Below are 18,718 nucleotides of genomic sequence, written 5' to 3'. Positions count from 1 at the left end.
AGAATCGAAAATGACAACAAATACTTTTACCGTGAATTTGGAAGTACATGTACTAAGTTTATTTTAAATCCTAACACAATTTAAACAATTGTCCAGTAAAATATAAATACTTAACATCATAAAATATAAATTAGTTAATATTAAAACATTTCGTTTTCGTTTAGAAGTGTGACACAGAAGTTGAGAAAGATTTCTTGTCCTATTTCAAAGTATTCACTACAAACCAGGGAATCACCTAACTTAAGATTAACTTTTTTCAATTTGTCGAAAAAGTATAAATTCACACATTTTAAACTTTTGCATCGAAACACTAAAATGGTGGTTTACACCTCGTTACAACTTCGCGTCACTGCTGAGCACTTTTTTATCTATCGTTTTTGCCCTTGGTATCAAACAACTGATACCAAATGAATGACAGCTAATAATAAATGGTTAATAACTTGGATAAGCGTTTTTCGTGCTAAATGTTCCATAAACTACATGAAACTTTTTCGAGTTTATCACCAAAAATAATTAGCGTCCTGTGGACCACTGAAAAGTCATACATGGGCAGTCATTCATATAATTAGTAGGTCATTGGCCACTAGTTGAAAACCACTTACAGTCGCATCACACACATTTCTGATTTGTGTTTATTTCACCTTTCCTCAAACCCGAGTTTTCACATTAATTTACATTTAAGTGAACTAAGGCACATTGACGCCCCAGGTCCGGATAAACTAGGGCACGTTGACGCCCCAGGTCCGGATAAACTACGGCACATTGACGCCCCAGGTCCGGATAATAACTCCAAGCTTCAATCCTGCAGGTCCGGACTGACTCATGGCCATCTGAAAGTCGCTGTCACTAATTATGTTGTCTATGGCGTAGTATTCCTGGCCGTTATGTGGTCCGTGCAGTTTGCTGGCCGGTCCGTGCGGAGGGCGATGGGGGTGCAGACTGGATGAGTGCGGCGAAGTATCTTTGCTGCCGCTAGTGGTTGCTCCCCCGCTGTTCGACGCACCAGAAGTCGATCTGTAAATCAAGTTGGATGGTATCCGAAACCCACAAAAACATGCCTGACCCATACAGACATAAAAACCTTGATCGGGATTCGTCCCCGGGAGCGTCCTGGGTTCGAACGCCGTGAAAAAAACATCTTATTTCAAACCTTGGTGTGTTATTTGGCGACGTGGCGTTGGAATTACCCCCTCCAGTGGCGAGTGAATTTGACCTTGGAGTTTGTTCAAGGGCACGAAGGACGCACGCCTTCCTACGCAGGCGCATCTGGATCGTCCCGTTGCGTTTGTAAATCAAGATTGAAATGTAAACTTTGACGTCATTCTCCAGCGGTTTCTATGATAATGAGTATAGAGTTGTAAGTAGGGTCGGATTTGGGCTTAGGTTTCTTAGTAAAATCGGATTCAGGCCCGACTTTACACTCTGTGTCAGTATTTTTTTCTTTTGAATATATTTAACTAGCTAAGTAGCCAGTTGTGCTAGACTAGGGTTGCCATTCGTCCGGATTTTCACTGACATGTCCGGGAATTTAGTGTTTAAATCTGCGTCAGGGAGAAATGGTAAAATGTACCTAAAAGTCCGGAATTCAAGAAAAATTATTTGTATATATTATAAAATTAATGTACCAACGGAGAAAGTTTGTAGTAGATAGCTACAACCGCGTCTATACCATGAAACGATAAGAGGTAAACGGGCGGCGCGCAGGTTAACGTACCTGTTACTGTTTGATGTGTGTGCGCGCGTAACAATACCTGTTTGTTACTAGATGTTTAACAATATGCGTCAAATACACAAATAAAAATCCGCGTTTCAAGAAAACACAGCATTCGAAGCTACATGAGAACGTGGAAAATTTTATTTAACTGTGTACCTATTATGCAGGGAACTAACAAACAACTAAAGTTTTTACAGTGGAACATTTTTACAGTGGCATTTTTCTTCAAATTTGAAAAGGTCTTTGTGACTCCCATCGTTTACTTTTTTGGTTAAAAAAAAACTTAACTAAACAGAAGCGTGCGCAGAAAGTTAATTGACAAGGATCAGAGTATCGTATGTAACGTTTTCTCGTGTCGCTGTCCGTGTGACTTCCCAATATTCTAATTTATTCCGGAATAGAAGTGTTTGGATCGCAAAAATGATCAACGCAGCGGTTCTCAGACTGGGGTCCGCGGTCCTTTAGGGCATTTTGCGGGGACCTCGAAAAGGTGGAAGTAATTCTATAACCTTATTTGGCGTCAGTTTGTGCAACTGGATAAGTTGAAATCAAAGTTCAAGTGAGAATCGACCGTCTCCATTGTTAAACAATAGGCTTTATTGCATGACAATTGACAACTAACAAAATGCAATTGTTCGCGCACAATTGTAATGTTTTTGTCCTGTCTGTGATGTCAAATTTGGATCATTGTTATGCGCAATTTTGCATAACTAGCTAAAATCTTGCAATCAACTTTCGTTTTTCTGAAATACACATTCAGACTTACGTTAACACATTTAGACTTAAAGTTTGAGAAAAACTGTGTTCACGCGACCGAGATAAATTTTGTCAGGGATTGTGTTTCATAAAATATGGCAACCCTATGCTAGACGTGACCTAATGTCATACAGTCCTAAAACGCCTTGTTCAAGACCAAATGTCTATTGTTGTGTTTGTTGTCTTGGCCTTTCCATAGCGCTTCAATGTATAGGCCTGTCGATCAAACTTTCGGGCCTAAACGGGCTTCTCAAACACGATTCGGGTTAGGGCCAGGTTTCGGGCTCCAATTTTAGGCCCGTTTATAACTCTGAACGAGTGACACAATTCAAACAGAAAAATTTTCGAGCAAAGTTGTTTCCAACTCACTTTTAGAATGATGACGACATTGAGTGTGTCGTAATACCTTCGCGGTTGGATTTCCCACCGTCCGTTGCCGTAGAAACATGACGCAACAGTCCGTTTGTTCCGGTTCGGGTGATAGACGAGTTGTACGCACCAATGCTTGTCGGTGTAGTCGCGCGGAAGATATTGTGGCTCCTGGAATTCTGGGCTCTCCTTTGCAAGAATTTGGTATCTGCCACGACAAACATCAAAAGAGGAATATAAGATTGCGCTTTTACAGAAATCGTCCTGAACCAACGTGCGCTTTATACAGATGATTCAAGTTACGGATAATCATAACTTTTCAGTGCACCTAAATCAATCTGTGTTTTTCGTGTTGCAATGTATTGTAAATAATATCGATTTCGCCGATATAATCTCAGTTCTAAGCAAGAAATAAAAAATATTTTTTTTGCAAAAACGAAAAACGCAGATTGATTTAGGTGCACTGGAAGCTTCAGTTTACTATCAAAAAGAGGAAATTTTAATTTGAACATAAGGACTCCACTGAGTCATTTTCGGTTTTTACCTGTAAGCATCACCTAGGTAAGTTCGTACAATCGACCTGTAGTGAAGTCCCACAGGAGACTCTTCCACAGCAAGTAGTTGGGTTCCATGCATTTGAGAGAAACGGATGTGTTGTAAAGTCTGGACAGCAATCGACGGAGAATATAAAGTTGATGTGGTTTATAAGAAACATTTAAACACATAATGACTTTCTACCGAAGCTTATACAATCAAAGTACGCCGGGCCCATTAAACGCGTTATACCGAAATAGCCGGTCATCAAGCATTCACCACCACATGGCAAGGCTAGAAAAATCTAGCCTGCGGTGGGATTCGAACCCATGACAGGAGTCTTTCCAGGACTCGCGCTCTACCAACTGCACACACAGTTTATGTTTGTTATCACCGCCATATTTATATATGAGTGTGCTGTGATCGCTGGTCTGCTTCAGGGCTGATCACAGCTATGAATGTCTGTTCATCTTAATTAACAGCTTATACAACCGGGTGTTGCACGAACTCGTCACCAAATCTCACCTTCCTTAAATCTTCTGCAACCTGCTCTTCCGCTCCTCCTTTTTTCCTACCCATCATCCACCGTTGCAGCGATTCGTAAATATAAAACTCATCCGGTACAAGGAGACTCGAACTCTTCAGAATAGCCTCAACGCAGTCGACGGGCAGCGTCAGCCAATCAGATGAGTCCACGAGTTCCTCTATATTATCGGAGATGGCGCCATCCACACACTTTGCTGTTAAATCCTGAAAATAAATCGAGGCTGCGGTGAGATTCGCACCATCGACATAAAACTTTCTGAGAGGTTGGCGTCAATCACCTAACTTTTGTGGTGAGTTAATCCCGGTTTCAGCGCCGGTTTTAATTTGGTAAAAAGCTTTTACGGTTAGAACCGCAGGAAGAGGAAAAAGTGAACAACGGAATAAAATCAAAAACACATATTTACTATATTTACGATTTACGAAGGTACATCTCGTGTTTACGAAGGTAACTTTTGCCATCTTGCAAACCAAAATTACTTTGTTGCAGAAGGCGGCCAACGAAGTTATTTTGTTCCGAGAAAGATCGCCGGGTGTTTTGCAACAAATTAATCAGTGTGATCAGTGTTCCATAAAATACCGGTCCAAAATCACTGGTTTAACACAATGAGCGTAAACAGCTTTTCCTTTATGCAAGTAATTATCCACTATCACCAGTTTGAACGTTCCATTGTTATCTTTTTTTTATTGGTGTGTAATAATAAGACTTGTTATGTGACAATGTAACCGCGTGGGCCTGCTGCTGCTTAATTACAATACAGGGGCAGGGAATTGGCCGAATGGTCCGGCGCGCTTGACCCATATACAGAAATAAAAACCTTGATTGGGATTCGTCCCCGGGAACGTCCGAACCCCGTAAAAAAAATGAAATAATTATTTAATTCTAAAAATACGATACAGTATTTGAGCGTGAGCGCGTTTACTTTAGTACGGGTTCTTAACCAGGGGTGCACGCACCCCTAAGGGGTGCGATAACTGTTCCTAGGGGGTGCGGGGATGCTGAATCATTAAGATTGGTTAGGTCTATTCTATTTAAGCAATTACAGAAAGGGGAGCAAAAATTGGTTGGTGATTTGAAAGGGGGTGCGAAAATTGGTTGGTGATTTGAAAGGGGGTGCGAAAATTGGTTGGTGATTTGAAAGGGGGTGCGAAAATTGGTTGGTGATTTGAAAGGGGTGCAGCAAGGAAAAAAGGTTAAGAACCACTGCTTTAGTACATCTTTATAAAATTTCGGTTGATATTCTGAAAGATTTTTTGTGTGCATAAAAGGTTCAGCGGCTTAAAAAAGGTTTAAAAACACAGGGTTTCCAGCTAGATTAAAGAAAAGTAAGGGATTAAATTGGGAAAGTGGTTTTACGCTTAAAACCGCAATGAAGATGAAAAATTGGTCGGAGGAAAAGGATTAAAAACAAAAATCACCGTAATAAGTAGATTGCTTGTTTACAAAAATAACTTGTAATATCTAGCAAACTAAAATTACTTCGCAACAGGTCAGTTACCAGTCATTTCAGATTACAGACAATTAAGTAACCTCACATTGAGCTGGTATCTTGCGGCGTACTTTAACCACTTCACTGAGCTCTTCAGGTCGCCGTCTTCAATCATGCCAGTGATGTAAGCGTCACAAGCAGCCCTCAACGACTCGACTCTGTACTTCGCACTCAACACCAGGAGCGGTAGAGCGCTCTCCGATGTGAAACTGATCCGACCGCAGTAAAAAAATCGCAGGAAGTTTCCGAATACTTGCTGGCATTCCTTTGACTCATCCAGCTCTAGTTCCTGTGGATGAGCCGAAAAGCATTTTTACGGAGTAACTGAAATAATGGGTACAACCAGTAACTACTAACGTAAGAACTCACAGTATAGCCAGGTTAGGAATTTCCTATAGGTAACGCAACGGAACATAGACGTTTATGGTGACAATAATTGCTGAGCCAGCAAATTCAGCATATTCCTGCAAATTGCTGACTCAGCAATTATTGTCCCCGTAAAAGTATATGCTCCGTTGCGTCGCCTATCAGAAATTCCCAACCTGACTATACTGTGAATTCTTACGTTAATACTTCTACCGAAATAATGACCTCAGTAGTTAGCAGTGAAGTTGGATTTACCTTTTGAAAGTCGGGGCATGTTGAGCATCGGTCGCTTACAATCAACATGTCACGGAAAACATCACTTTGCGCGGCTAGAGCGAACTTGTGGGAATAATAGCGATGTTCTCCAATTACAATTATTACGTCACTTAGGTCCGGATTGTCAAAGTATCTGTCGAAAACGCGATTTGTTAAATTCGAGCAGCTCAATCGGAAACAGCAGAACTGTGGAAACTACTGATGGATTGAAAGTGGGTGAACTTTATGCAGACTGCTGGTTGTTATAAGAAAATATTTTCACCTCATCGTGTTTGCGGCAAACGACACCAAATCTCCAACCACGTGACCATCCACGTCATGATGCTTCTCCTCCAATGAGCTGCTGCGAACAGAAACACGTGACAAATCCAATGAGTGGAAATGATCGTTGCCATGCAACCGGTCACGTGACGCGACTTTTTGCAAGTATGCATCGTACTGCGACGGATTAAGCAAACTCTCGGTTCCTTTTCTCCCAACTTGCCGAGCAAAATCGCGCGCGAATTCTAAAAACTCGATCTCGCTCGATTTGCGTTGTGACGTCATAATATTATTTGCTTCGTGAATCGTATCTAAGCGACCGTGATCATCACGATCACATGATACCGCCGTCTTGGATATCACGGACAGCTTTACTTGAGGTTTTGTTACGTCACAACTGTTTTTCACTGTGACGTCATCACTGTTTTCCGGTGACTGAACTTCGCCATCCTGGCTTCGAAACCGAGTTTTGTAATAACGCTTCGACATATCCTTACTTTCTAAACTCTTAACCGTTTGATTCGTCACAAACACCTCTGTTACGTCACTGCACTCAGTGTAAACAAATGTGGGTTGTTCCAAAAGTCCTTTGTACATTATTTCCAACAATAAAAAAGAACGAGAATTGACTGCAGCGTTTCCGGTAGTTTGCAAAGCCGACAACCACCAGAACAAAGGCTGCTGGTGGCTGTTGCGAGGCTAAAACGCGCGCTCAAGTTGTTCTAAGTGCTGCTCGAGTTAATTAAAGACTTAAGTACTCACCCTTGCTTTGTTTGTTGAGAAGTTAGAAGGAATGACGAAGATTTGCCATCGAACATCTGATGGTTTGCCGACATCTCGCGTTACATTATCATCTGTGTGTGATGTCATAATCGATATTCCACAATTTCAAGTGACTCTTGGACGCGCGACTTTAATCACGTGATCCACCGAGTGCCATTGATGACAAGTAAAAATGTTTTGAGTGAAAAATTCGCCACAAGCAACTTGTCAACACAGGCCAAGTAGTTTTAAACAAACAAACAAGTTTTGTCTGAATTATTTGCTTGCAGCGATTTACACAAAAAAATAAAAAAATAAATTATGAATGTTTTGATGTGTGGAAAAAGTTTTACCGCTTAGTTGACAGTTGATTGTTTTTATGGTTTGCATCGCTAATCTCTAATGCCACCAAGCGGGGGAAAAAAATCACAATAAGTTGCCGCTAGAGGCAGCATTTTGTAAGTTTCTTGAAATCCATCAATACGCTTGGCTTTAATCTGATTGTTTGTTAACAATGCGTGCAACTGTCGCTGTGATGCAACAATAGAAGTGGAATCAACACCTCGATGGACTTTAGTTATTAATGTGTGACAACATAACTTGCTGGTGGTTTGGCAAAATGTTACAGGAATAATTAAAAATTTTGAGAATATGTTGCTATTATTACTCCAAGTTTAAATTCAGCCAGCAATCGTATAAACTGATAAGAATGTCAGTCAAAAAGATCAAACGCGAGTTAAGTAGGCGTCAAAAACCTGATGACATGCAGACTTTGTTGCGTCACAATGTGACATTGATATATGATCAGCGCTGAGAAGGACAGAATAGAAGTTAACTAGAGACGAGTACACAACATTCGTTGATGTTAATTTCACTTTTTGCAGATGTTCATTTGAAAAATCTGCATTTTTGTTGATAAATTTACAAACAGAATAAAAATTATGAGGTTTTTGATGGAAAAGTTTGGCTGCGAAACACGTGAAAAAAGTTTTTTTGTGAAAAGTTTTTCTACAATTTGTTTCTTATTTTTGTGTGTGACGTCATCACGTTGCAGCTCGGACCATGACGACAATGACGTCACAAAAGGTATAAAGTTTGTTCGAGTTAGAGGAGAGAAAAGTTTAAGGTCAGTTGTTGCAGATTTCAGGGAGCGGAGTACAAACTTGGATATACACGGAACCAAAGTGACAAGGCAAATCGAAGAAATGTTCCGCGTTCATTCGTACGAGCTCAGTATCAGGCCAAACAACGATGGTAAAGTTGCACGACCTGCGACTAACATTATATTATCGCGCTGCTAAAACGCGGGATTGGATAAACTAATCGATTTGCACATTAAGCATTGTAACGCCCGATGCATTGCAGGTCTGCCAGTGGATGTCTACGTTTCACTCTTAATCGAAAGTATAACCGACATCAGTGAAAAGAATATGGTAACAATCACAATATTCTAATTCACACAACCCATTGTTAACTATGCTTGTGACGTAACATAGGATCTCACTTTCACGCTGTGCATTCACGAGACTTGGACTGACGAAAGACTCAGGTTTTATGACGAAACAGTGGAAAGCATTGTTTTACCGAGCCGACTTGTACAGAAAATTTGGATTCCAGGTTTATTATTGTTTTTCTTCCATTTTTGCGGAGTTTTTTTTATCAAATCGTGTTTTACAGATTTGTACCTGGTTGGATCTAAACATTCATTCATCCACAAAACCACAGTAGACAATACTGTTCTGCGATTGTTCAAGACAGGAAAGATATTCTACAATGTTAAGTTAGTTCTTGTGACATCATAATCTCAGTTATAACGCCACAAACGTATTTTGTCATGAACAGACTGACCACAACAGTTGCCTGTCAGATGAATCTCTACAACTTTCCATTGGACACAGAAAATTGTTCATTGATACTCCAGAGTCGTGAGTCGAAATTATTCGTAAACTGGTTTGTCACGTCATAACCGTCCTTTTTATGTCATAGTTGGATACAATTACAACGAACTTCGGTTGCACTGGAAGATTTCGAACCAGTCACTTTTCATGAGCGACAAACTGGTGAAAAATATGCCCAAGTTCAGACTGATGACGTACCAATACCAAGCCTACAACGTCAGAACTGACGAAATGCAAAACTTCGCAGGTACGTCATAGTTAGTGACATCATTCAATATATTCTTCCAAGTAATGATAAATTGTCGTACAACAAAATAGGGAGATGCCTAATGGTGGGATTCAAATTTTTGTCAGCCGGTTCTATCACAAAAGTCATATTTTTCAGCCGGTTCTATCACAAAAGTCATTTTCAGTCGGTTCTGTTACAAACAATCCATTGACAGTAACCAGTAATGCTAACCGGTTCGCTGATCTCATAAAATTTCGTCAGACCGTTCTATAGAACCGGTGCGAACCGGCTGAATCCCACCACTGGATACGCGTTCAGTAAACTGTAGTGGATTTCTGTGTATTTAGACATCCTTATCCACCCAACACTTTGTTTTAGATGTGATGGTTTCCCGGCTGCAGATCAATTTTATTTTCAAGCGATATTTGCTGTCGGTTTTCTTTCAATCCTATTTCCTCGCGATGTCGATGGTTGTTTTGGCGGGAATGGGAATGTGGGTTGACCCACAATCTGTTCCTGCGAGGGTCGCAATCAGTAAGTTACAATTATACGCAAACTTTCCTAAGGATGATATGGGCCCGATTAATTATTGGTTATATACCGGGGTCCACAAGCCCAATTAGCCCTTAGCTGCTTTAACATCGGCACAGTGCACAACTGCCTGACAATTAATAGTTACTACACGCTTTGGTGTCGCGCTTGTAAGATGTTGTGGAGCAACATGTTACGAGAGATTCCGTACACCTCCGGTAATCCAGACCCACAAGTTTTGTCCGAATTAGGCTAAGATCCGGATTAACCGAATCCGATTTAACCGAGGTTTGCTGTAAGATCCGGATTAACCGAATCCGATTTAACCGAGGTTTACTGTAAGATCCGGATTAACCGAATCCGATTTAACCGAGGTTTACTGTAAGATCCGGATTAACCGAATCCGATTTAACCGAGGTTTACTGTAAGATCCGGATTAACCGAATCCGATTTAACCGAGGTTTACTGTAAGATCCGGATTAACCGAATCCGATTTAACCGGGGTTTACTGTACCAGTAAAAGCACCAAATAATACAGAAATTGTGCGATAGGTTTGTTGTTATTATAAAAGGCGGTGAAAAGCTCGAAATTGAAAACACAATAACGGGTCAATGACTTCACATTGACCTGTTACGCAACAATATATTTTTGTTTTACTTCATTTCTTTGAAAGCGTGACAAATAAATTATTGATTGATTGATTGATTGGTTTCGTAAACATGGCGTGGGACAAAAATCCGCGGAAAAATTTGATCCGCGTTTCCTTCATGCACCCCTGCTGCTGGTTTGAACAAGCACGTATTATGACGTGATAAACATGAAAAAATTTCTCATTGGAGTCCGACAGTTTTTATGTAGTCAAAGCTTTTTTTAATTTTTAAATCTAGATTTGATTTTATTGGTCAAACATGTGCGTATCACTGAAGCTATGGCCCGTGTAAAGTGGAATTGTCATGTTTAATGTTATTTTGCGGGCACATGAACATAAGATTGGCCGTATACCCCAAAACTACATGCACAACTTCCATAGAAATGACGCTAATCAACAAATCCCAATTCCCAGACGCTGTTAACACCAGAAGTGGCAATAATCTTTAATCTGTTTGTTTCTTTGGGTGAAAATCATTAATTATTCAGAACAAGACAAACGGCGTTAAAGTAACCACATTTCACACACTGGTGCGCTGAGATTTGACGTAAACCAGTAGGTCAACCAATCAATAACCTTCGTTCTCTCGCAGGTGTAACATCTGTTCTGACCCTTTCAACAATCATTACTGGCCTCAAGACTTCACTGCCAAAGGTATTTCATCAATCGACAATTGGTTCAAAGCTCGAATTATATTTTTTCTCAAAACCTGCTTTATATTTTACCGGATGCAGCTCTGGATTTGCAGCATTGTATCGACCGGATTTAAATGTTTACAAAACTGATAATATTTTTGATAACTTTGTGCGTGGAACGATTTGGTGTCTCGTATTGTCAAGTTGTTACAGCAACCTTTTTATTTTTCTACAAATTAAATTAAGGAAATAAACTGACATTTACAAACGACCTGGATTACCCGATAATTTTTCGAACATGATTGAAATCATTTCATGGCGAAATTCGTTTCCCTCGAGTTAAGTGAAAAGCTTAACTTAATCCAGGAAATAATTCGATGATCAGGTCCACCTTTTTGCATCCGTTTAAAGTTCGCCAGTTAATGTTTACGCTTGCAGAACACGAACTGTTGTTGGATTTTGACACAAATTAAATATTTCACAATATTTTCCAGGTTTCCTACTTAACCGCGATGGACGTTTATTTGTGGATTTGTTTCCTTTTTATTTTTTCCACCGTTCTAGAATTCTGCATTTTCAATTACATTATGACGCAACGAAGGAATCACGACGCGAGAAGCGCTGTCAAGGTTCGATGATTATTGTCGTAAAAGCATTTCATTGTTGATGTCACAGATAAAAACAAAGACACAATCGATATTCGGGTTTTATTTCGCTGAACATGAACCAACATAAATAATGCTTTTAATAATTGGTTTCTGTGATGTAACAATCAGATTTGATTATGTAACAATCGTGGTAATGTATTCAGGAACATGAAGAGATAACAACATCTGTGACGAAACAAACGGACCTTAACACGGACAGGTACGTTATAATGAAAATTCCGATATGTTCAGTTTTCAGGAAAATCTACTAACACCATACTTCACGGTAGACCCACATTTAGCTAAATTTTGATAGGTGGTGCAAAGAGCACTTTTCACATTTAAAACGTTATATCTCCAAAAATGCTCACGGTTAGGGCTATTAGGGTTGGGGTAAGGTATTAGCATTTAAAGTCAAATAAAACTAACCCTAAAACTAAACTAATTTAGTTACTAATGTAAAACTTTCAAAAACTTACTTCCCAACCCAACCCCTCTTTATCCGCTACATCAGGGTTTTTTTCACTGCGGGCCGGATAAGTTTTAATAATGATTCGCGCGGGCCGGATAGTTTACATGCCCTAGCGCGTCTTTCCAAACTTAGCCCGCGAGGCGATTTTCACAAGGGCACCAAGATTGGCTTTTCAACAATTTCATTTAAAATCTGGTGATGGGAATGTTAAACTGAATAGTTAGTGTCATCTTACGAGCAATGCATATCACGTCACAAGTATAAAAAGTAGGCAATTTTTTGTATATCATGTCACAAGTATCAAAAGTAGGCAATAATTTAGCTCTTTACGCCCCCTGGTAAAAGTGGTTCGCCCGTGAGGTATGGTGTTAATAGCTCTACCGAGTTCTTACTTGTTATTTTTATTCAAGGTTCAAGTCAAGGTCACACGTGACGTCATCTGACTTTGAAGTAATTATGAACCGAATCAACAACGATATGACGTCATACACCAAAGAAAGAAGGAAAGAAACCGCTGGAGGGCGCAATAAACCCTTGTTTTACCTGGAGAAACCGGAAGTGATTGAGATTTACTTCCGGTTGGCTTATTTTGCCGCGTTTTTATTTTTTAACGGAATTTATTGGAATTATTACATGCGACACGCGTATGATGGTGAATCGTATGAATGAACGCACATAATAAGTTGAATTTATCGATCGTTTGTTTCAAGCACCACTTCATTACACCAGATGCCTATGGATGACGTGTTGTTAAGTTTTGATAGCTAAAACTTTGTTCAGGGCAGGTTAATTGCAGTCGTTCAATGAAGGGAAATAAGCCAGTTCAGCTTAGTATTAATTATTTGACCTTATATCGCTTGCGCGGCTGCTGTACAAGTGGTCGCAAAAATACAATAAATACGAGGAATAATTCTCTGATCATTGTGTCAACTAGACAGAAATGTATAGGACGTCGAAACGTCGGAATAAAAATACATTTGTCAGAAGAGCTCTGTTAACTTGATCATATGCCTGGCAGCAATAGCTTATAGCTTAGTATTAACTATTCGACCTTATATCGCTTGCGCAGCTGTACAAGCGTTTGCATAAATACAAGAAACAAACCTTATTTTCACTGATGATGACAATTTGTTTTTGTCGAAACGTCTGTTTAATAAAATGAATACGTTTTATTCTGCATCGCTGGCAATTTGGTTTTTATTAAATCTCTGATAATTTTTTCAACTAGACAGAAATCCGTATTTTGCAAGTTCAGGTTTTTAGGAAGGCAACCTGTATAGGAAGTCGAAACGTCGGAATAAAAATACAATTGCTTGCACGTGATAATAGTTGAAACTGTTGAAACATGAGAGTTGAAAGGTTTGTTCGGAGCGGAGTTAACATCGGAGTTTGTCTACTCCTGCTACTCGTTATTTATCTTCTCAACTCTGATGAAAACCAACTCTCATCGGATGAGCGGAGCGCTGTACTGAACGGGTATGATCTCTATGTGGACGATGATCTCGGTGACGTAGAACTCGGTGATGACGAAACAGACGATGACGTCGAAGGGGAACTTCCCTTTCTGAAAAAAGGAGCTGAAGACAGGAGAAAAATGTTGGAAGAACTCGTCATAGTGGTGGTGACGTCAGATGACGACGGTGACGTAACACCTGATGACGTCATCGCCGGGGAGAGTGACGCGTTGGAGGCTCCAAGTGAAACGACGTCGGAAAATGATGAAGTTGATGTTTTACGTGATAATGACGTAATGATCGAAGACATTGTGATTGACAGGAGCGAGGATTTGTCTGCAGAGGTGAAATTTATAATAAACAAACAAGAGCACGCCACCTAACGAGATTTAGGATAAATTAACGGTAGAGCTATTAACACAGGAACTCACAACACACCGGTTTGGGAATTTCTGGTAGGTGGCGCAACGGAGCATAAGCGTTTACGGTGACAATAATTGCTGAGCCGACAATTTGTTCATAGCAATTTGTTGTTATTCGCTCTACCAAAATAAACTAACTAGAGCACGCCACCTAACGAGAGTTCATTCACAGCTCGGAAACGATTCTTACGCGGAAGTCGACACGATTCTTAATATCGGAGTAGCGGAGCTAGTTAATCCACAGGAAGAGGGAAACTTCACAATGTCCGGGGCTTATTACGCGCCCCACGAGCTCCTGCCCCACCTGAAAAAGCCCCCTGCAGATAGGAATGCTCCCGGGGAATTTGGACACCCTTTCGAAATACCCAAGAAACTCGGTCCTTCCGTGGAAAGGCAAATCACTGAAGGATACAGACGATATTCGTTCAACGTTCTCGCAAGTGATATTATATCGGTCCATAGAAATCTTGGAGATAAAAGAGAGGATGAGTGCAAGGTATTTAACCTAATATCAGAAATTTTAATCCCAAAATTTAAAAATACAATATTTAGTCCAAACACAGTAGGCCTAAATATCCGCGATTTTTTGTCTCCGTTAACTCAACCCTCAGTTATTTTCGCAGAATATAATATTCAACAAGCCCTTGATATTTGACAATTGGTGGAAAATGACTAAACGCGTAGCTCAAATCATATTAAAAAGGCACATTTATCCAGATCAACATTTAGTCCAAACAGTATGCGTAAAAATCCGCGATTTTTTGTTGTTTCGTTAAACTTGTACTCAAACTACTTAACTCGCAGCCACTTTCGCAGAATATCATATTCAACAAACCACTTCCGACCATCAGTGTGATTGTGTGTTACCGAAACGAAGCGTTGTCAACATTGCTACGAACTTTATACAGCGCCCTGGAAACTGTGCCTGGGATTTTGCTGCAGGAAATTATTGTTATTGATGACGCAGACCAGGGAGGTACGTCATTACTACGTCATCATCAATGTGAACAAGTGGTTCTCAACCTTTCATGCACCGTGGCACGCAAAAGCAACTTTCGGGCCTCGTGGGATAAGTATCCCCGTAAGACCTGTGGTCCCCTCGCAAAAATGTACATGTAGCAAACTGAATTAAACTGTGGAGTTCATGATCTATCTGGACGCCTTTTTTGCTACAAATAAACCTCAATATTGGCAAATAGTGGGGAAAAAAGGAAAAGGCTCAGTGACTTTTGGTGGATGTTTATATTAAACCTACACATGTGCCCTAAATACAGCTCGTGGCTCCCCTGGGAGTCATGGGCCCTGGTTGAGAACCGCTGGTATAACCAAAACTTATGTGTAGTAAAACTGACCAACCCAACATTTTCAAGATATGCTGGACATCGTCAAAGACGAGATGAAAGACATGGAAATGGTAAAATTCTTCAAACTCGACAGGCAACTAGGTGTCGCCAAAGCGCGACAATTCGGCGTCCAACACGCAACTGGTGACGTCATCGCGTTTCTCGATTCCCATTGTAAGTGCGTCATCGGACGTTCGCGTAGGTGTATGACGTAATAATAAATGACGTACATCGTCATTTTTCAGGTGAATGTTACGAGGGTTGGGCCGAACCTTTACTGCAACGGATTAAGGACGATCGGAAAGTTGTTGCTCTCTCAGTCATGGAAATCATAAACCCCGACACTTTCAAGTTCAGTGTGACCTCCATGCAGCGGGTTTGTACCGTGACCTTGCTTGACCTTGACAGCAATGACCTTGGTACGTGTTCCAGGTACAGAGAGGCGGGTTTGATTGGAGTCTCACTTACAGATGGATGCCGCCTCCCAAAGAACGCTTTCAAAACCCACTCATGGATATGACGAAACCGATTACGTCATCAACCATGTCAGGAGGGGCTTTCGCGATCGACCGGATGTACTTCCTGGAGTTGGGCGGATATGACGAAGGAATGGAAATGTTTGGAGGCGAAAATCTCGAAATGTCGTTTCGGGTTTGTGACACACAATGGAATAACAATGGTCGTTTGTTTGTGTGACGTATTTTGTCATTATCAGGTTTGGACTTGCGGGGGAAGGATAGAAATCATACCATGTAGTCACGTGGGTCACGTGTTCAAGTCAAAAACACCGAATGACGTAACTCATGACGTCATTCTACGTAACAAACGTCGAGTTGCTGAGGTTTGGATGGATGAGTACAAGGAATATTTCTTCAAGCGGACACCGGATGCGAGGAAGGTAAAAACCCCGTAGCCACCGTTGTCATGACAACACACACGTGTAATTTATCGACAGGAAGACGCGGGAAACCTGACGAGCCGACAATCTTTGCGCGAAAAACTTCAATGCAAACCGTTTTCGTGGTTCGTTCAAAACGTCTACCCCGAACTCTACATCCCCGAATTATCGCCGCAACTTTCAGGCGCGGTAAGTGACGTCATTGCTACGTTACTGATTACGTCATAGCTTGCAAGTTTTTTGTTTAGGTTTGTTGCAGTTTCGGTCACGTGGACACTTGTTTGGATTCTCAATCGACAGACGTTATACCCGGTCGTACACTAGGTGTCACTAAACACCAACCCGAACACCCAACTCAACAGTTCCAATTCACAAAACAGGTAATGCTTTTATGACGTCAGAAACATATGACGTAAATATGACGTATGCAGGGTGAGTTGCGTCAGGCCGGACACCGCGATGTTTGTGTGGCGGCAAAAGGTCAAAAGTTAGAAATTCAAAAATGCAAGTTCCCGCTCGAAATGCGAGAAACAGCGCCACCTAGCCAACAGTGGAAGGTCAAAGAGGTGAGTTGTCACGTGACGCGAACGTGCTATGTGATTGGTTGATACTGTGTCACGTGCTTACAGGGAGGGACCATAATGAACGTGGAAGCCAAGAAGTGTCTAGCGGCCTCTATCGGCGATATTTGGTTGGATGATTGTGACGTCACCTCTATACGTCAGAAGTGGAAATGGAAGTGATAACGCCATAATCAAACCGACACAACTACTGGACACATAGTGGCGGGATATTGCGTTGTGTTTGTAAATAATAGAAATAAATTTTTAAGCTTTAAAATAAAAATCACTGGACACGCATTTGAGGAGCTTGTATTAAAAAATTCCAATAAAGAACAAAAATAAAAATTTCACCAAATGAAAAAATAACAAGAAAAGTTGAAACGTCTACATCGTCTGATTCTGAAAGAAAAATACAGTTTAATGAAACCAATAATAAACAAGATTGTGTAAAATTACTCGGAGAATTGAAATAGAGTAATGACTTAAGGATTTAGATTCCGTTTCATTGTAGTTAATTTCTTCAGCCAGGTTTATTTTATTTCTCACAACAAAATAATTCAACGAAACATTTTCCAACCTTTCTCCTGCGGGTCATGCAGAAAGTACAAATCGAATTTCCCGCTATTTCCCCGTTTCCTTGACTTCCCGCCAAACACGGTTGTTCTTCTGTGATGTCACAGTTAAGCGTTTGGTCTTCGTTATGTAACAAAAACAAATAATGTACAAACAAACAAGCACGATTGTTAAATTCGAAACCATTATCTCGATGCACGGAATATTGAAACCGTGACACCTCTCTAGCTCACCCAAGTGGCGGATGTAGCTTACTGCGAGTCTCAACGTTTCAACTTTGCTTAATCTTCTGTCAACGGGTTCAGTCGGAATCAAAGTGCGGAGTTTCTAAATCGACAATATAATGGATTTTAATAAACAGGAAATCATAAAATAGGGCAAACTAAAACAGGAAGCAGTAAAAACAATTTAAGCTGGCACTTACAACCCGAACAATCGTAGATACCGTATTTACTCGATTGTAGGCCGCGGCTTATAATTTTTTTACCCTCCAGTTTGTGCGGCTTACATTTCGATATCAGACCAAAATTATTTTCACACCCCTGTTTTTTTTATTTATTTCGCGTTCAAAATTATATTACATGTTGGTTTTACACGTCAATATACGCTCTGCTGGGTACAATTGTTTGCGTGACTAACAATTGTTGACATATAGTTGCACTATATAGCGACATAAAGAGGTATTAAGAAATAATAGTAACAAACATCGCCACACTTGCAATCGAGCAAATACGGGAATCAGAAAAATTACCTTAAAAGCAACGTTCACATTAGGGGATCTCCCCTTCTCACTGACGTTTCGTTTTTTCGAAATTTTTTCACATTGAACTGGCATGAAGTTGGGGAAAGTACCCGTGTACGGGCCTCGATTTGAAAATGAATTTCCAGAATTTTGCGATACGTTTTCGGAATATCTTCCCCCAAACACGGATAAAAGTGGGGGGAGAGGGACTTTCCCGTCGGTTTGTGGGTCCACCTGGCAAGGTAACCATGGGTTTTCCCCTCCAAGCAAATGTTGGTGGTCGCCGTTTAAAGCAGGGTGATACGCTCCATGTTGCAGATTCATATTTAGTCACGTAAATGCTAATATTACCAAACAAACCTTGCAAAACCAAAATATTAAGCTGATATGGCCACGCTTGGCTGAACAAACCTCGCTCGTTCCATTAACTTTCTGCTTCCAACACAACTCACAAGTTTCAACCCTCCAACTAAACATCTGCATCGAATATAACAAACCAACTTTACGCAAGCCTGCTTGTGACGACATAAAGGCAGCTGTGACGCCACACCACGTGATAGTCTCACGTGACCCAGCTGTTGAGCAACAAC

At 40.6% G+C, this 18,718-nt stretch overlaps 4 protein-coding genes across 6 annotated transcripts; 2 read left to right on the top strand and 2 right to left on the bottom strand.

Moving 5' to 3' along the window:
- Positions 1–116: 116 nt before the first annotated feature.
- LOC145207187 (galectin-3-binding protein A-like) lies at positions 117–6,906 on the bottom strand. Its single transcript, XM_080078657.1, has 8 exons — positions 6,311–6,906; positions 6,028–6,181; positions 5,453–5,695; positions 3,899–4,123; positions 3,384–3,502; positions 2,840–3,047; positions 1,151–1,335; positions 117–1,014 (listed from the first exon to the last, which is right to left on the bottom strand). Exons 1-8 carry the CDS (start codon positions 6,904–6,906, stop codon positions 753–755), a joined length of 1,992 nt encoding a protein of 663 aa, XP_079934783.1. The 3' UTR covers positions 117–752.
- Positions 6,907–7,001: 95 nt separating this feature from the next.
- On the top strand, positions 7,002–12,874 carry LOC145207202 (gamma-aminobutyric acid receptor subunit pi-like). 2 transcript variants are annotated; one of them, XM_080078659.1, is made up of 12 exons: positions 7,002–8,157; positions 8,212–8,325; positions 8,437–8,504; positions 8,568–8,688; positions 8,749–8,851; positions 8,914–8,996; positions 9,058–9,216; positions 9,577–9,732; positions 10,972–11,033; positions 11,509–11,643; positions 11,826–11,881; positions 12,544–12,874. In XM_080078659.1, exons 1-12 carry the CDS (start codon positions 8,013–8,015, stop codon positions 12,800–12,802), a joined length of 1,461 nt encoding a protein of 486 aa, XP_079934785.1. In that variant the 5' UTR covers positions 7,002–8,012; the 3' UTR covers positions 12,803–12,874. The 2 variants fall into 2 exon arrangements, with proteins under 2 accessions (XP_079934785.1, XP_079934784.1); XM_080078658.1 differs by having other exon boundaries at positions 7,002–8,325.
- A 595-nt stretch (positions 12,875–13,469) lies between these two features.
- Positions 13,470–17,110, top strand: LOC145221484 (polypeptide N-acetylgalactosaminyltransferase 4-like). The gene is made up of 11 exons (XM_080088029.1): positions 13,470–13,931; positions 14,182–14,505; positions 14,826–14,985; positions 15,380–15,526; positions 15,598–15,728; positions 15,785–16,003; positions 16,068–16,250; positions 16,308–16,439; positions 16,499–16,630; positions 16,682–16,816; positions 16,880–17,110. The coding sequence occupies exons 1-11, from the start codon at positions 13,479–13,481 to the stop codon at positions 16,991–16,993; spliced, it is 2,130 nt and encodes a 709-aa protein (XP_079944155.1). The 5' UTR covers positions 13,470–13,478; the 3' UTR covers positions 16,994–17,110.
- LOC145221458 (transcription factor 15-like) lies at positions 17,107–18,701 on the bottom strand. 2 transcript variants are annotated; one of them, XM_080088027.1, is made up of 4 exons: positions 18,138–18,701; positions 17,620–17,713; positions 17,391–17,506; positions 17,107–17,212 (listed from the first exon to the last, which is right to left on the bottom strand). In XM_080088027.1, the coding sequence occupies exons 1-4, from the start codon at positions 18,450–18,452 to the stop codon at positions 17,198–17,200; spliced, it is 540 nt and encodes a 179-aa protein (XP_079944153.1). In that variant the 5' UTR covers positions 18,453–18,701; the 3' UTR covers positions 17,107–17,197. The 2 variants fall into 2 exon arrangements, with proteins under 2 accessions (XP_079944153.1, XP_079944154.1); XM_080088028.1 differs by having other exon boundaries at positions 17,391–17,479.
- Between the last annotated feature and the right edge of the window lie 17 nt (positions 18,702–18,718).

The sequence above is a fragment of the Phallusia mammillata genome, chromosome 1 (assembly GCF_965637545.1).
Source record: "Phallusia mammillata chromosome 1, kaPhaMamm4.hap1.1, whole genome shotgun sequence".
NCBI lineage: Eukaryota > Metazoa > Chordata > Ascidiacea > Phlebobranchia > Ascidiidae > Phallusia > Phallusia mammillata.
This window is presented reverse-complemented; position numbering and strand designations above follow the sequence as displayed.

Bases quoted from the DNA above. Each gene is read 5' to 3' on its own strand.
- LOC145207187 (XM_080078657.1), bottom strand. From the start codon at position 6,906: ATGTACAAAGGACTTTTGGAACAACCCACATTTGTTTACACTGAGTGC. The intron at 5,696-6,027 runs GTAAATCCAACT...GCTCATCCACAG, and splicing joins CATGCCCCGACTTTCAAAAG to GAACTAGAGCTGGATGAGTC. The intron at 1,015-1,150 runs GTTTGAAATAAG...CTTGATTTACAG, and splicing joins TCGCCAAATAACACACCAAG to ATCGACTTCTGGTGCGTCGA.
- LOC145207202 (XM_080078658.1), top strand. From the start codon at position 8,013: ATGAGGTTTTTGATGGAAAAGTTTGGCTGCGAAACACGTGAAAAAAGT. The intron at 8,997-9,057 runs GTGAGTCGAAAT...TTTATGTCATAG, and splicing joins TTCATTGATACTCCAGAGTC to TTGGATACAATTACAACGAA. The intron at 11,882-12,543 runs GTACGTTATAAT...TTTTTATTCAAG, and splicing joins ACGGACCTTAACACGGACAG to GTTCAAGTCAAGGTCACACG.
- LOC145221484 (XM_080088029.1), top strand. From the start codon at position 13,479: ATGAGAGTTGAAAGGTTTGTTCGGAGCGGAGTTAACATCGGAGTTTGT. The intron at 14,986-15,379 runs GTACGTCATTAC...AACATTTTCAAG, and splicing joins TGATGACGCAGACCAGGGAG to ATATGCTGGACATCGTCAAA. The intron at 15,729-15,784 runs GTTTGTACCGTG...TACGTGTTCCAG, and splicing joins GTGTGACCTCCATGCAGCGG to GTACAGAGAGGCGGGTTTGA.
- LOC145221458 (XM_080088027.1), bottom strand. From the start codon at position 18,452: ATGAATCTGCAACATGGAGCGTATCACCCTGCTTTAAACGGCGACCAC. The intron at 17,714-18,137 runs GTAATTTTTCTG...TTGTCGATTTAG, and splicing joins ATGTGAACGTTGCTTTTAAG to AAACTCCGCACTTTGATTCC. The intron at 17,507-17,619 runs GTGAGCTAGAGA...TACATAACGAAG, and splicing joins AAGCTACATCCGCCACTTGG to ACCAAACGCTTAACTGTGAC.